This window comes from Chrysemys picta, chromosome 13, assembly GCF_011386835.1.
Source record: "Chrysemys picta bellii isolate R12L10 chromosome 13, ASM1138683v2, whole genome shotgun sequence".
Lineage (NCBI taxonomy): Eukaryota > Metazoa > Chordata > Testudines > Emydidae > Chrysemys > Chrysemys picta.
The window spans coordinates 48,407,404-48,424,339 of record NC_088803.1 but is presented as its reverse complement, the minus strand read 5'-3'; the positions used below and the strand labels follow the sequence as shown (position 1 = coordinate 48,424,339).

The 16,936-nt window shown below is 42.7% G+C and overlaps 1 protein-coding gene across 1 annotated transcript in view; it reads right to left on the bottom strand.

The window, feature by feature from the left end:
- NTSR1 (neurotensin receptor 1) overlaps nucleotides 1-16,936 on the bottom strand; it is a 100,707-nt gene that overhangs the window by 8,064 nt on the left and 75,707 nt on the right. The window contains exon 2 of the mRNA XM_008178596.4: nucleotides 16,434-16,635. Within this exon, the coding sequence (XP_008176818.2) occupies nucleotides 16,434-16,635 (202 nt within the window). The remainder of the gene's footprint in view (nucleotides 1-16,433; nucleotides 16,636-16,936) is intronic.

The window sequence follows — 16,936 nt, the reverse complement described above, 5'->3', positions numbered from 1 at the left end:
AAGCACCAGAATGGTCCTATGTGCCATTGTGCTAATCAATAACAGCCCCAGAGGGATAACCGTCGCTTTTATCTTTATGGTAGAACAAGGGTAATGGAAATAATGGAAATTGGTTACAATCCATGGGGGAGTAGCGGGGTATAAATAGAAGAAAAGAAGTCTAATGCATGAAAAGGCAGGAAAGGACACCTCACTTTGTCTAGTTCAGACTCTGCATCAAGCAAAATCTGTCTTCACATTGATTGTATTTATATTTTATCTAACAGAAATAACCATAGCACTTTTTCCATCCAGTGGCACATAGAATAAGGAATACTACGACCTCAGTAGTTCATAGCACATACCTGTGTCCCACGTGTATAAAGCCATTGAATTACCAGGAGTCCCATTGTGTTACTGATCATCAAATGATTTCTAAGGATGATTTAGCTCTTTGGGGCAGGACTCATCTTTTTGTTCTGGTAGGACAGCACCTAGGGGTCCTGGTGCATGACTGGTGGTGCATGGCCACAATCCAAATAATGCATACTACTACTACTACTAATAAAAATCAATAATCAGGTGTGTCTACCAATGGTAATGTTTTATTCCCAAGGGACACCTTTTCAGCAGGAGTTTGCAACACACCAGTCACCACACACGCCATTAGATTTGTCGAAGTAGAAACTTTGACCGTTCTGCTGGAAACCTTGTGACATGAATGCGGTGGCATAGCTGGAGTCTTTTTCTGATGAGCACAGAAGTCCATTTTAAAATGGGATCCTTCAATATGATATTGTAGCAGGAATAAAAATGTTATTCCAGATCCACTTATTGACTGAGGGAGTTCTATGGGTGTGGCCCTAACAGCATCCCAGTGCCAGAGGCTCATTGGTAGGCAGTTCCAGCTGGCCTGACCAGTTCAGTGTACCCCAGTTCATTAATGTCATAAACTGTATCTGATGTGTCATATAAGTTATCATTGGAAAACTAATCACACTGATCATTAATATTCTTGCATGGTGTATGTACTTTAAATGCCCAAGGGCCCATACAAAGGAAGGAAGGGAATGTGAAACTAAAACATGTTTATCAGACAAGTCTGGGGAGTGGGGAAACAGGTTTCTCCCAGACAAAGGACAAGCCTGTGCCTCCAGCCAGCCATCATCAGAGTCGATTAGCAATCACATGGCAAGTGGCCGTTTATTTGCATCTGAGAGGGCAGGAACAGATCAATTTACATTTTAGCAAACACCAGCATGGAATAAACCAGCACAGAACTTCCTTCCCCACCCCACTCCACGTCTCCTTCCTGGCAGCTGGAATGACCTTTATTTGGGGTTGGGGGGAACCTTCGGAAGAATTTATTTCAAAGGGTCACTGAACTATACAAGAGAGAGACAAAGAACCCCAAGTTATCGTTCACCTTGTGGAAGGTCCTAATTGAGACACAGTCAGCCAGGCTGGACAAAGAGTGCTTGGTGAGAGAAACCATAGTAAACAAAGGCTGTACCTTGCTAGATTAAGTTTTAGATTTTGATGCATGTTCTTCACTTTTATTTGCTTGTAACTACCCCACCTTTATTTCTTTTACTTGGCATCACTTAACCTATGTCCTGTTGTTAATAAACTTGCTTTGTTTTAATCTAAACTAATCCAGTGCTGTATTGGAATTGAAGTGATTATTAATCCAGTTAATGAGGCAAGCTGCTGGGTATTGACTCTTTAAAAAGCAAACAACCCTTATTATTGCTCTGAATGGCTCAGGAATGGGCTGGACATTGCAGTTTGGGGGAAATTTGGGCCTGGAGGTGGGTTGGAGTCACTTGGCTAGTAGTAACCATTGCTGGTAGATACCAGAGTGGGGCTAGGGCTGCTGGAATATGAGCGCTGAGTCAGAGCTGCTTAACACACAAACACTCAGTGCTCACTTATTTGCTGGCTGTCAGCGTCTAGGCTGTGAGACACAGCAGCAGAACATTTAAGGCACCCAGAGTCACGGGGCAGGCAGGGACACAACCCCTCGCTGGTCTGGATCGCACCCAGAATGCGACAATAGTACATTGCATTTGCCTGATATTCAAGAAAATGCCTCTAACTCAGAGGGAAATCCCAGTGTGGAGTTTAGAACCTCTCTAGCAACATCTCTACTTAGAAGAATGAAAGTATGTGTGAAAAGCCAGGGGCTCTCTACAATCAGAATGTGTTTCATTATATGGTGAGCTAGGGATAATTCCCAGATAAACCAAAAAAACTTCCATCAAGAGACACAATTAAGGCTGCAAATTACTTTAAAAAAAACACACCAAGTTTAATAGAATTTTAGGGCCTAGGCCTCCCCTCACTTTAACTGAATTACCCTTGATTTACACTGGTAAGTGGGGAGTAGAATCATGTCCTTGGAAGTTTTCCAAAATAAAGCAATCAGACCCTCCTGAAATTCATGAAAATTGCAATTCAGATTCCACCAGTAGCCCTGACTGTGTTCCCCAAACCAATTAAAAATGCTTCCATTTAGACCTGAGCCAAACCCCACTGAAATCAATGGGAGTCTTTCAATTGACTTTGCTGGGGTTTGAATCAAGCCCTTTATCACGCCTGAATTATTTCTTGACATCAACCCAGGACCTTGGTAGCTAGGTATTTTGTTTTGCGAGGCACAGAGCTATGGCTATCAGTCAGTCAGAATCATGGAAGATAAAGCCTAGTTGGTGGGTGCCTTTGTTAATCTAGATTTTTTTAAAATCAGGGAATCAAGGGAAAGATTCTTTTCTTACAATGCATATTTCCGGCACTGTAAGAAATGACAGGCGTCTGGCAGAATCCCAGTAGGAAACCTCAGTCAAAACAGCACAAAATAACAGCCATGGAGAAAAATCAGAGATAAATATAACCATCATATTACTTTTCATCCCAAATGTGCTTTACAGATGGTAAGGGCCAAATTGTTCCTGGCCTTTATGTGGGCTCCTATGGTGATGGGAGACAGGAAAGAGCCCTTTGAGGCCTATGTAACAGCCAGCTGCAATTTGCAGCCGCCGTATTCAGGGAGGCACCCCTTTACCCTGGGTGTGAACAGTGCCCCAAAGAGTGGGAACTTGTCTCCAACCCTTCCCTCTTCACCAACAGGGCTGGTGCACAGAGGGACTATACTGTGCCTCATGAGGGGGCATAGCTGCAGGCATGTTCCTCCTAGAGAATGGAGCGCTTGAGGAGGATTCTGAATACAGATTAATCCTCCAGAAGTTCCCCCACACTATGGGCCTATACCGAGAGGCCCCATTGGTCCTTCAGTAACTAACTGTCCTCATGCTCCTGCGGAGCAAGCAAGAAAGCGATCGTATCTCCATTTTGTGGGTGGATACAATGAGGCAAGAATGACTTGCCCAAAGCCACCCAGGGAGTCGGCGTCCGAGCTGGTATCAGAACCCAAGAGCACCTGGCTCCCAGCCCTGTACTCGGAGCATTGTACCATGCTCAGTGCCAGCTGTAACAGGACTGTACTGGGAAGGAGTAGGGGAGAGAAGCATCGCCAGAAGGGGAGGTCAGGCCATGGCATCCTTGTGTGAGGCTCTCACGGCGCCTGTCCTGTTGGCTGTGCCTATGGACAGCCAGGTCAGCAAATGGACAGTCTAAGGAAACAGAGGAAAGTTCATACAGTGTAAACTGAGTTAGACAAGCCCAAGAGCCCCCGTGTAAGATGAGACTGAAAAGTTGAGAGTTCAGACATTAGCCAGAACTTTGTTCCACTGGGTTTGAGCCATAGGCGCCGACTTCGCCTCTAGCCGGGGTGTGTGTGTGTGTGTGTGTGTGTGTGCTCGGCCTCCCTGCTCTGCCCCAGGTCCCGCACCCACTCCTATCCTTCCCCCAAGTCCCTGCCCTGCTCCGCCTCCCCCCCCGGTGCGCACCCTGTCCCCGCTGCTTCCCCTCCCTCCCGGAGCTTCCTACACACCGTGAAACAGCTGAGAGGCGCTGGGGGGCGGGGGAGCTTGGTTGCTGGTGTTAATTTTTCTCTGTGGGTGCTCCAGGCCTATGACTATGATCTGGCATCAAGGCCCAGAGGAGATGATGTGCGTTGGTTGGAGGCATCTGATTTTCTTAATTAAAAGTACAGCACTGAGGCTGCCTGGAAGAGGGGTACATTTGCAGAGGCTAGCTGTATTCCCCTGGGGTATTTGAAGATCTTTCACAGATGCTGCAAAAGCCATTAATTTTGATAAGATTTTTGGGAAAGGTAGGGGGTATGTTCCTGAGAGAAAGATAGAGGATCTGTTATTGCTCTTTCAGCTGAATGAATTCATTATTTCAATGTGATTATTTTTTGGCTGCTGTGTGGTCACTGTTTGCAATTGTAGCTCTAATTCACTGTTAGGGCACCTAGAGCTTTGTGATTTAAATCTAAAGAAATAATAACATTAATACATCCAATGAGGGCCTGATCCTGTCATTTACTTTGGTGGCTGCAGAGGCAGACCTCAAATGAGATGAGATGAGGGAGAAGTGGAGCACTCTAGCATCTTTTTTAAAACCATCGTCACAGTCTTCAAGAGGGTGTGAAGTCATTTCTTCACAGTGGGAGGAAACAGGTGTCAGTTCCTCTCAGCCACCCTGCCTGGGAACATTGCAGGACACACAAGAAAAGGATGTTTGAATAGCTGCAAAGTTCGGAGTGACACTGATAACTCCCAGGGAATTCACAGGAGGACTGAGACACCATCTTCAACTCATTTTGTGATGAGTTAAAAAAAAAAATCCAGTAGACACGGACAGTTTTGTGAGTGAAAAGCAACGCACATCAGGCAGACCTGCTTCTCCTGTAGAGCTGGGGCTATTTCCCTCAGCTGTGCCTTTTCCTTTATTTAGCAAAACTCACTAAAGCATAAATCACAGTTACTGCTACGCTGCTTCAAGTTTCCCAGTCATTCTGGATGGTAGCATTCGGCCAGCAGCAGCTGTACGGGACCAGCTGTATTGTGGACTGCCCTTTGCAGAGCAGAGAGAGAATTAGAGTACAAACGTCCTCAAGGCTCATAACAAGAGCAAAGTGTCTGGATTCTGGTGTAGCAGACTGGAAATTTTGTGACGGCTCCTCTGAATTAAAAAAAATGGAGCATTTTTATTGCATATGAAAATAAATGATTTGCTCGTTTATGTATCCTCTGTGCTATTCATTTTGATATTAAATTCAATGTATTTATGCTGCCCCCATGTATACTAACACTATATAACAGCATTGTAGACGCTGTCAGGAAGAAAACAGAAGTTTTGTAAAGGGCCTCCAAAAGGTGTTACTTGTATGTACGCACGTTTTTACATACACACACACTTTTCAGGTGCTAACAACTGCTTTAAAAATAGTCCCCAATAGATTCTTTTGGAGCAAAGTTCAACACTTGTGCACGCCCTGGTTTTAGCCTTATTAAAAGACTCTTATGGTTTGATTTTAAATCCCAGATATGCAGCATCTCAAAAATTGTTTTTCAACTGTGCTATTTCTGATGTGTGGCATTGTGCATCTCAGCTTTGAAGACCCTGCCCTGTATTTGTCACCCTTAGTACTTGTGTTTCAACTTTATTATCAACTGGATCAAGAATACACAGGGTAGCAAGCCAGCCCATCTCCATCCACTCCCTGGGGTCCAATCCCAAATAGGGGCACATGTCAATTTTCATCTAAAAAACATTGAGTAAAAAACCTCCCCTTTTATCTCATTCTCTTTCAAAAACCTAATGCCCCTTCTCTTTCATCACGTCTTGGTGAGCGAGGTGCTTACCAGGGAAAAGAGCTGGGTTGTCAAAGGAATGCTGGATAAAGTAGATATTTAAACAATTTCTATTGGATCCCAGAAACAGTTACACACAATCTTTTGGGTTCAGTCAGGGATTTCTTCTTGAGGAGGCAGAGACTGTTGATTACATGTCGCAGTTCAGCTTGGGTGAGCCCCCAACGTGTTGTGTTCTCAAAGAAAAATAGATGCGGATGAGAGAGTTCATTTAATCTCACAGCAGAGTAACACGTGCTAGAGCAGGGCACACGGGGTGACAGTGCCCTGGGGACTGACTCAGCAGGAAACATTACCTTCTGCACCATGGTGTAGATCTAAAGCCCATTAAAGTTATTGAGCATCCTTCCACCAACTTCTGTGGGCTTTGGATCGGACCCACCATTGAATCAGTCTGTGGGTGACCCGCAGGAATGGGGTTCATGGGCCTGGAAATGGATTTTTCTCTCTCTGTCGTTTTTGTGTTTTTAAAGATGGTTTGTTCTTTATTCCCCAAATTGCTATTTCCTTATTGAAAGAGACTGGGCCCATTATCTCTGCCCCTGAAGCAAAAGTGCTCTTAACGAGTCACACCGACACGATGAATGCCCATTTATCACATCGAAAAAACCACCGGTCTTGTTCCCAGTGAACTCAAGGGCTGCTTTTAAATTGAGTTTAATAGGGGCAGGATCGGGCTTATAAAATGCTGCTATTTCCACATATGAAAAAATATAGGATTCAACATCTGTAAGCAGAACCATGGTGAACCAGACTGGGGAGAACACAGACACAATCCCCTAGGAACAGATAAAGCCTGTGTTTGGCTTTTTATTTTCTTTCTACCCCATTTCTACATCTAACTTATTATTGAAAATCAGTTCAGTCCTTAAATTATTGCATCCGGGCTTTTCTATTCGTTTTTAAACTAATTACAGCTTTATTTTTCTATCTGTTTAAAATGAATTACAAGAGTTCAATGCTGCTGCAATATTAGCTTTTAGCCATATTTTGCCTCTAATACTTTGGCTTATTTTTTAAAATTAAATCTGCAATTTTGAAAGCGACCTCAGGGGGATTTAGATGGCGATTTCCTATTAAAATTAATTGTACCCAAATCCCTTAGGCAGTTTTAAAAACCACAGTCTAAAAGTTTATTAAACCTCTTAAGCAAACTATGAGATGAACACATAAAGCACTCATATAAATCTGCATTTGACAGTAAGACTGAAGGTCTAGGAGAGTATTGTCTGAGAAATATTCAGTGGATGAATGCATACCAAATGTAGCAAACCTTTGGTCTGCGTTGTGAAATCTAAACTGTTTTAAGACACAGTTATACATTCTATTCTTCATAAGAATTTTAATTTTGTAGTAGGGATGCAAACATATACAGTACTAACTCACGAATCCTACTAGGCAGGGCAAAGACAAAACAAATGTTTAGAGGAAGAAAGCAGCAGATAAACAAACGAACGAACGAATGAAAGAAAGAAAGAACAGTTTGTTTATTGTGCAGGAAGCCCTGCAGAGGAAGCTATGAATTTTGATGGATTTTTTTTTTATTTTGCAAAAGAAGATTTAAAAGATGCCAGTCTTGATTTTCTCAATAACATGTTAAACTAGATATGAAGATAGCTTAGGGAGATAATTGAATTAGATTACACACAGTATTTTATCTTAGCCTGTGTTTATCCTGCAGTGGCTGGGAGATGGTTTTTTCCATGTCTAACTTCTATGAGTACTCACATTGTGTTAGTATGAACATGTGGTCTCTAGAAGGGTACTGACCGACATGCAATGGCCTCCATTCTCAGTCCGTGTGCTGAGTGCAGGAATTACAGAGGAAGGAGGCACTTTAAACCGCCTTTGTGCTCCCTGTATTCTGGGGCCATTTGGGAGCGTATGTGGCTCCCAGCACTAGTTAAAACAGCCTCAGGGCTGTTCTAACTGATTTTCTGCCCCTGAGGTTCACTATGGGTCCTGGGAAGCAGCAAGTTGTTGGAGAGGAGCATGTTTTGGCTGCAGCTCCTCCATAACTCACCCTGCCACTCTCAGCTCAGTTTGCCCCCACACTTTCTGCATTGGAGGACACGACTCTACAACCTGCTTGTGTCAGGGGTATTCCCTGAGGCTTGTTTCTGCCTGTTGACTGGCCCTTTGTGCCACCCGAGTGGTATAGAGAGGCCTTAATGGACTAGCGATCCTGCCCCTAGAATTTTGTTTATCACTCTCCGTTGCTGCTAATACCTTTGCAAGAGCTTGGTGCTAGTTTTCTTTACTGATTCTGTTAAGCTGATGGTGGCAAACCCTGAGGATTTTCTCCTGAAGTTTTTGAGCGACGCTGAAATGAATGTGGCTGGTGGACAGTTGAGCAAAGGCAGAAGCACTTTGGCTACACAGCCATTTTCCCCAGCCTTATCTGAACTAAACATCTCAGCTTTTGGAGGGTCAGCCCATCCGTAGTCATCCATCTCCGACACCTCTTAAGGAATGTGTACTCTGGTATGCAATGCCATCTCAGACTATGTAATGGGGCTCACATTAGGGATTTGCTTTAATGCTGATTTCTGGAGAGGCAGCTTTTATGTGTACCCGTTTTATATTCTCATTTAGTTGATGCCTCTGGAAAGTGTGTGTTACAGGTCCCCTGCTGTGCCGATCCACATGGGATATGAGTTGTTACAGCCCCCAGCTACAGAGCCACTATGCTTTCAGTTCTGGAGGTCCCCAGTGTGTCAGCCAAGATGGTGGTCCTCCATGATCCATTATCTGTGTGGCTGTGGCCCATCACCCCAGATGTTGCTGCATTTCAGTGGGGGAAATGGTCCCTATACATAACAGTTAATAATAATTAATAACCAGCACTCATTGTGACATGGTGGCCCATTGGTGGTTCACTACTCTGTGTGAGCAACTTTTGTCAGGCCTAACATACTTAGTACACCTAACACTCTGTTGTCATGATATATACCCAGAAGGTGGCATGTAATATATCACTGGAATACTAATAACTCACTGATCATTAATATTCTCATGTGAGGTGTGTACAAGGTGTGCACAAAGAATTGTGGCTAGGTGCTAGAATTATATCCTTAAAATGTGTTTTGGCAAGCAATGCATAAGCACAGTTTGCCTTAGACAAAGGAGTGTGTATTTGCTTGTCTGACCAGCCTGGTCATCAGGCAGAGACAAGGTACATTTACATAAAAGGTAAACAAAGTCATTGAACTAGCAGGGTGGGAGAACAGCCCTATCTTTATAGATAGGGGACTGAACCTAACGATAAGCAAGTGAATCAACTACTTGTATATAATATTACAAAGTGTATCGGGTAAGCTCTTTTATGAAAGCCTGTGACACACTGGTGGTTTATATCATTGTGAAATGTCTGTATTAACACTGTTTGAGGAATTATGGCTTTTCATTGACATCATGCTTTAACATTGGTGACCAAACACAGGGAGAAACAGGAGGGAAGGCAGCTAATTACCTGTCTCCAGTGTAAATGAAGCAGAGTGGAACCAAAACAGAAGACGCTCCATTTACATACAAATCAGCCAGGGGATGGAGACTGCATCCCCAGGAAGCCTTCCTGCCTCTTGAAGCAGGGTCAATGAACTTTGGGAAGACAACATGGTGTCTACACCCGCAGCTCTTTACTTGGGCTCTGAACAGGGACCAGATTGTGACCTCAGAGTCGCCGTCTGGGTTCTGCCCTGCTCCTGGGGCAACATAACTGTATGCTGCCCCTTAGCATGCTGGATACTAAGGTTACCCTGCTCAGCCCGCTATGCCTATGAATTCCACACCCTGGACACCAGGCTGTATGTTTACCCTTTTGTGGCATGCTGGTGAATAATTACCTGATCGTGCTGTTTTACCACTGACTTCACTGGGTGAAGGATCAAACCCTAAACGCTCAAATAGACTCTCTCAAGGGGCACTTCACCCCACGTTTGAAAATATTTTCTTGTTTGTAACCATCCACTTGGAGACTTGGAACTGAGATCTGATCATTTTTTATTGTGTCACATGTCTACTCGCTACCTGGTTATTGTGGCGTTGATAATGTTAGGAAGTCTGACCCGGTGTCCCTGGTTTGTTTTAAAGGGACAGGAGCATTTGCTGCATTTCCCACCCACCCCCTAATCTGGCTGCTCCCAACCTGCATGTCTAGTATCCAATGCAGGGCAGATTTTATCTGTGTTCACTGGCATGTTTTAAATATCAGGTATTAAAATACCAGTTGTTCTTGTTTTAAAGCATATATTACCTGTGTGCATCAATCAGTATGTGAGTACTTTTCAAATATTGAAAATATTGAAAATGCTCATGAATGAATTAAAAAAGCAGGCACCGAATGGTGAAATGTGAGAATTATTTGGCTTGTTGCCTGACTAAATTGGCTAAATACATTTGGAAACAATTAACGTTAATTTTTCTTTAAATGCTTGCCCTCAAAGAAAACCTGCACAATACCTTCAAAAGACAATCCTGCAAACTTAAACTCATAATGCTGCTAGACACCAAAACTCATGGACTCAACAGCGACACTGGTTTCATGGCTCATTCTAACAATTTGTAACACACACCTGCCTGCTAACCCCAATGACCCACTTCAAACTCCTTTTGTGTCGCTGTCTAACCTTTATTGCCCACTCCATTTCAAGTGGCCTCTACAACTTGTGTTACCCTTTATGCTTAACAATCTGTCCCAAATTTAGCTCAGACACTCTGATTTCCTTCCCAAGCCCCGAAGAAGAGCTCTGTGTAGCTTGAAATCTTGTACCTTTCACCAACAGAAGTTGGTCCAATAAAGATATTACCCCACCTACTTTGTCTCTTTTCATGGTTTCTATACGAGAAGAGCAAATAATCAGCAGACAACAGATGGCAAGTTTTTACATATATGCATAAAAGACTCAAGTCTTAGAAGACAGTAAGCCCTGGATTCATAAACCACTTCACTGTTGGCAGACAGTGGATTTGTTTAGGCAAAAGGTTACTACAGAACAAAGTCAAATGAGCAGAACGCCAGGAAACACAGCTGCACCGAAGTTTCACACTTCTTGGGACATCACTCAGTAGTAAAGAGGTTAAACTCAGCACTATTTAATAATTAACATTGATCATAATTAATAATCAGAGAACTGGAAGGAAAATGTGGAGAGGGGGAGGCAAAACTCTGCATTCTATTCAAGGAGATTGAGAGTGATCATGCTGACACGCAGAGGAAATTACCCAGAACTGTCCTCATAAGATACTGGAAAGAAGCCAGCTCTTTGAGCTCTTTGAATTTTGATTCTCACGCCCACAATGACAGCTGGGTAGGAACCCACCCATTTAATGAATTGCCAGTCTGGTCTACATAACGGCCCAACTCAGACATTCTTTGGCTCTGAACTTCCTCATTAAACTAAAAGTAAATGTAGCCAAGAAAGGATGCAAAAGCTAGCGAAGAGTGTGAATGATGTGTTAATTCATGAGCTACTGATTCTGAGTGCCATTAGCCTCTTTTGGTAACATACTGCTCTAATGATTGCGCTGAGTGAATTCAGAGCTGCCAAGTCTAGCCTATGATATTCTGATGGTTGAATGAAAACATACTTTCTGAGAGCGGTTAGGAATCTTAAAGCTATGAAATTAGAACATAAGAATGGTCACTTTAGGTCAGACCAATGGTCCATCTAGCCTAGTATCCTGTCTTCAAACAGTGGCCAGTGCCCCATGCATCAGAGTGAGTGAACAGAACAGGGCAATTATCGAATGATCCATCCCCTGTCATCCAGTCCAAGCTTCTGGCAGTCAGAGGTTTAGGGACACCTAGCGTATGGGGTTGTGTCCCTTGACAAGCTTGGGTAATTACAGGATATGGAGCCAAAGCAGCTACAGGTCTCATTCAAGATCTCCTAATGAACAAGTAATATAGGTGTTACTGATGGTTAAAAGCTTCAGTGCTCTGGTCTTGAGGCTAAAGCCACTACAGGCAGGCGACCTAATGGCATGTTGGGGAGCTGGAAACACTAAATAGGAAGCGCATTAGCTGTGGATGTTTTAAGGAAGGAAAATGGTGTGGAGAGGTATTTTTTTAATTTGCACTCTCTACTTTCCAAAAGCTATTGTAGGCTGGGTGCACATCTTCATTTATGACAGAGCCTAAAATAAATCACATGGATAGTTGTTTATTTTTGTTACATTTCAGACTGCTTGAAAGTGTGGTTTGTAAAAGAAATACTAGGACTGGGAGATGGAAATCAGGTAATCAAGTAAACCCAAAAATCAAATAAAAGCAATTTTAAGTTCAGTTAAGCTTGTTGATTAAAAGAACCTTAAAGGGTCCTTCTCAGTACAATGCAGAGGTTTCAAATCAAAGCCAAAATTGCTAGCGGCTTCTGTTCTGTTCTGAGTGGTCTAGATTAAGGCCCTAAGATGGGTGTGCAAACTGGCAAGGCTATCTAAGGCCTTGCCTCACCCCCTGAGCTACTTGGATAGGAGCCACACTCAGGTGCATCCTCTGTGTTCCCCTGCGTGCCCGGACAGCTCCCTGGTAGCCCTCCAATCCTGTTACTGCACCAATGAGGAATGGCTGCCGCACACTCCTATGGGGTGGTGGAGCAGGTATGTATGTGAACTCTGGGAGGTCTTGTGCACACTGCCCCCTGGTGTTGCCGCTGAAGCAATGCAGCTGCGTACTGCTCCCTACTCAGCACTTTGCTTCACAGACACACTCTGATCCTGACTTGGGGAGTCTAAACCAACGTCATCTGTACTGAAGTCCTAATGTGCAACAGCTTTTCTGAGCATTGGCACTAAATCTTCAAGGTGAAAATTTGCCTGGAGAATAAGAATACTATAATAATTAACAAAAGCTTCTTTACTTGAAGAAAAGAACCAGGTCTTAAAGTGCCCAGCATATTGGAGACCCGTATTTGTGAATACATTCTTTTATAAGGGAGTCACTCTTGGGGAATGAGAGGCATGAATTTAGTTTTCTGCATTATTATTCATGAAGAAATCCATCATCCTTCATCTAAAAGATACAACTCAGTGTCACGACAAAGGTGTTGGGGCTGAGGGAGAAAAATAGAACACTTGCTAAATAGAAATAGGCAGAAGTATTAAAAATAGACTCAAATATTAATGCATTGAGGTGCTGATTTGGCTTCCATCCTTGTAATATCTAAGGGCCTCCCAAGCATTAACACGTTTCTCTTCATACTAGCCCTGTGAGGTATTATTATCGCCATTTTCGAGATGGTTAAGGAAGGCGTAGAGAGATTACATGACTTAACCATGGTCAGACAAGACGAATGCAAGGAAGCTGGGAACTGAACAATGCCCTCCTGGGTCCCCGGCTAATTACTTAGTCACAGGACCAACCTTTCTCTCACTAAGTGCTAGACAAGGCAGTGTTCAGACCATCTATTTTGTCTATCACAGTCTCCATCAGAGCTGCACCCGTTGGGAATAATGGACCTGAAAAATCATAGGGTGACATCCCGGTGCCATGGACGTCAATAGGAGTTTTGCCGTCAACAGGGCTAAGATTTCACTCCTTAGACAAGCCCTAACAGACATCATAGCAGCCAAAGCATTTCAGCTTCAACCAATGTAACGATGAGAGTGGCTGCACGGAAAACTGCCAGAAAACGGTCACACTGTACTTTATACCATGGCTGTCACCATATAAGACAGAAGAGAAGCGTCTTTTATTAGAATGTCTTCTGTGCCATCGTTGAACTGATTCTGTTTTATCACCTCCCAGTTTATTCTCCGGATTCCTTTGCTTTTCCCTTGTCCCCTTCAGTTAAGGCATCAAGTCTGTCATAATCCAGCTCTATTTCTAGGTTCGAGATCTTTGATTTGACCTGTGTCTGACCCACAGCTCAGCACAGAAATAAAGGGAACAAATTGCCTCAACTGTTATTGACTAAACCGTTTCCCATTAAAATGCTGTCAGCAGTTTTGCTCTTGGCTTCATTTATAAACTCTACCGCCAAGAATGTGTACATGTGAACATAGGTGCTGAATAGATTTATGGACTCTGTGTACAGAAAGCAAGAAGATAAATCGTGTTAATCACAACAACACAACCATGGGCAACCAGAAATGCTCAGCATCACTTCAATAGGCATCACCGCAATAGCTTAATTTCTCCAGGTAATTATCCTGAACGCACATGCAAATGGTTGGCTAGACAACATATGCACTACTAATTATGACAATTATCTGTGCAACTGCAATAACTGTGTGTGCAAACGTGAAATCCATTATTACACGTGAAAATTTGCATGGGCATGTTTGCAAAAGCTGGGCCTGGATGTCTACCTGAACCATATTTAAATTATTCAGAAGTTTGGTTTGGCTGTAGATTATTGAAGCCCACAGTTTATTAGTGTAGTGGTTCAGGGCCAGACAGTGGCCTTCCTGTGTATCGGTGCACAATGTGGGCTGCGGGAAAGATGCAAAATGCAGCCTCTGGGCAGCCACAAATGCAAGCTTCATGCTTGCCTGAGCACATGGAGTGAAGAAGAGCAGAAGAGGATGGGTAGGAGGTGTGGTCCATTGCACTGAAAAGGTACATTCCACATGTGTCCTGGGCAGTTCTGGAAGATGCACTAAGTTGGGTGCCCTCTGGGACAGCACGATTCAGCAAAACCTTCAGTGCAGGACTGTACTTATATGGCACACCTGAACCCTGAGTGGTTTTAGCGTAAATGTGCAGATGAAGCCATTTCTGATGCTCCACAATGCAGTTCCTCCTTCTCCTCACTGACATCGAGTGAACGCTGGAACTCTGTCCAGCCACAGAACCCATTAACGACCTCCAGAGCAAAACCTCAGCAGCCATTCACCACTGCCAGTGAGCAGTAAATGAAAAAGAAAGTAACCCTGTCCCTCAGAGAGAAATTATAACGCTGTCCAATCCCTCCCATGTCATTAAAAAACCAAACTGTCCTCAGGGACTTACACTGTCTCATTTTGAAACCTCAAGTCATAAAAGTAGAAACCAGAGAAAAAAATAGGCCATGTCTGTCCTTGGTGAAATCACTGGAGCTGGTTGTGACATTTTAACATTATTGTTTCAAATGTGCTGTGAAAATGTCAATTTTTGCAGGGGGAAAAAATATTTCCTCAGAAGTTTGAAGGGATAAAAATTCATGATTTCGTCCGAAGTTTAGGCTTCTGCCATTTTCACCAACAGAAATGGTGAAATGGCAAAGCTGACCCCTGGATCAAAGCTATGAATACTTGTCAAAGACAAGGCGGCTGAGGCGATATCGTTTATTGGACCAACTTCTGATGGTGAGAATTAAAAGATGTCACCTCACCCATCTTGTCGCTACAGCATCCTGGGACCGACACAGGTGCAACAACACTACATACAATATCTGCCAAAGTCTCTTTTCACACACAGATCCATTTTAAGTGAAAAACTGATTCTTCTGCACAGCTCCAATAAAGTGAAGAATATTTTCACAGCAATTATTAATTTTACTACATGGTAAGGAAAATAAATTGGACTAGGAAATAAAAAGGGATGGATTTTGAGAAGACTCTCCATGCAAAAATTGAATTGCATTTGCATGCATAATTACTGTGACTGCATACACAAATTGCATTAATTGCACAGGCAATTGAGATAATTGTGCACATGTTTTGTATTCACTGTTGTGTGCATAGGGGAGCCAAAGTACAGATCCAAATCTTTGATTGTACAGGTTATCCTTAGCATCTTGCTGTTTAGCTCTTGATCTGTTGGTAAAACCACAAGTTATAATTAAAATGGCTTCAGTATTTGGGCCCTGATTCAGGAAAGCTCACCTATTTCGGATGGCACTTTAGCCCATGCTTCCTTTTAAGCACATACTTAAGTGTTTTTCTAAATAAGGATGGACTTAAAGATCTGCTTAAGTGCTCCTACAAATTATCATGCAACTATAAAACCTTAAATGTGTCATCCATTCACTAGTGATGAGACACAAGACAAATAACATGGTCGGTTAAAAATGGAAAAAAACAATTCTGCAGGTAATTTGGCAGTTGTTTCCACTTTAGAGTTTGAAACAGATTTTTTTTATTATAATAATTATAATTATAATATAAGTATTATAATTGTTGATTACAATAATAACAATTTTGAGGTTTTCCCCCTGAGCACAATAAAATAAGTGATATCCAGGAAGTTGCTTTTACTTATGTTACTCCAACTTTTCCAAACTTCTCTAACTTTTGAATAGCTTCTGAGTAGCACAGTCACAGTTTCATTTTTCTGTTTGCCACTCTTCAACTTTTCCCAGGTTGAGGATTTGGAAAAGTTAGAGTGTGGCAAAGGAAAATGAAAAAAAGAAAAAGAATGAAAAACTCTCAAAACCCTAGATAGCATTCATTTTACTGCATTCATTGGCAAACATGGGGGGAAAAGGGGGAAAGGGAAAAAGAAAGGAGAAAAACAAAACAAAAAAATGAAAATTTGGTGGTTTGAGTCAAAAATGGAAAATTTCGTAAACCAAAAACTTTCTTGTGGAAGTTTTGGGCTTCAAAAGAGGCTATTTTTCACTGAAGAAAAAAAAAAAAAGATTTGGAGAAAAACTACAACCAGATCTTATGCTGCTATCTGTAATTCTACCAGGTATGTCCCAGAACATGTTGCTAACTCATCCAATGCTTAACATCACAGGTACATACGCAGGACTCTCACTCCGTGCTTCAGAGCTTGCACACGGCTGGGCTCCATGGACATGCTGAGCATCGCCTGCTGTCCTCCAATAATGCAGACCTGGTTTTCTTGTGCCGCTTGCTTAAACATGATGATGAGCTGGTTGGCGATGATACTATTCAGGACAGAAATGACGACCATTGGAAACACAAAGGAGATGAACGTGTTGACCTGCAGGAGATACAAATGGCAAACCCACTTAGGACTTCAATCAGGAGATCATATCTTATTTCACATGATATCAGATAAACAGCACGCAAGGGAGATCTTTTCCATCCACGTAGGCTACACATTTAGCTTTTGGAATGCAGGACTTATTTCACAGAGGGGAATCTTAAACAATGGTGAAATAAGGTCACTCAGGTGGCAGAACATTAGATGCAAGTGGCTAAATCAATCTTTCTCCAGTTATGGTGCCTTGCCCCTATAGCAATGCAATGTGTTGATTGAAATAAACCATTGATCTTGTTAC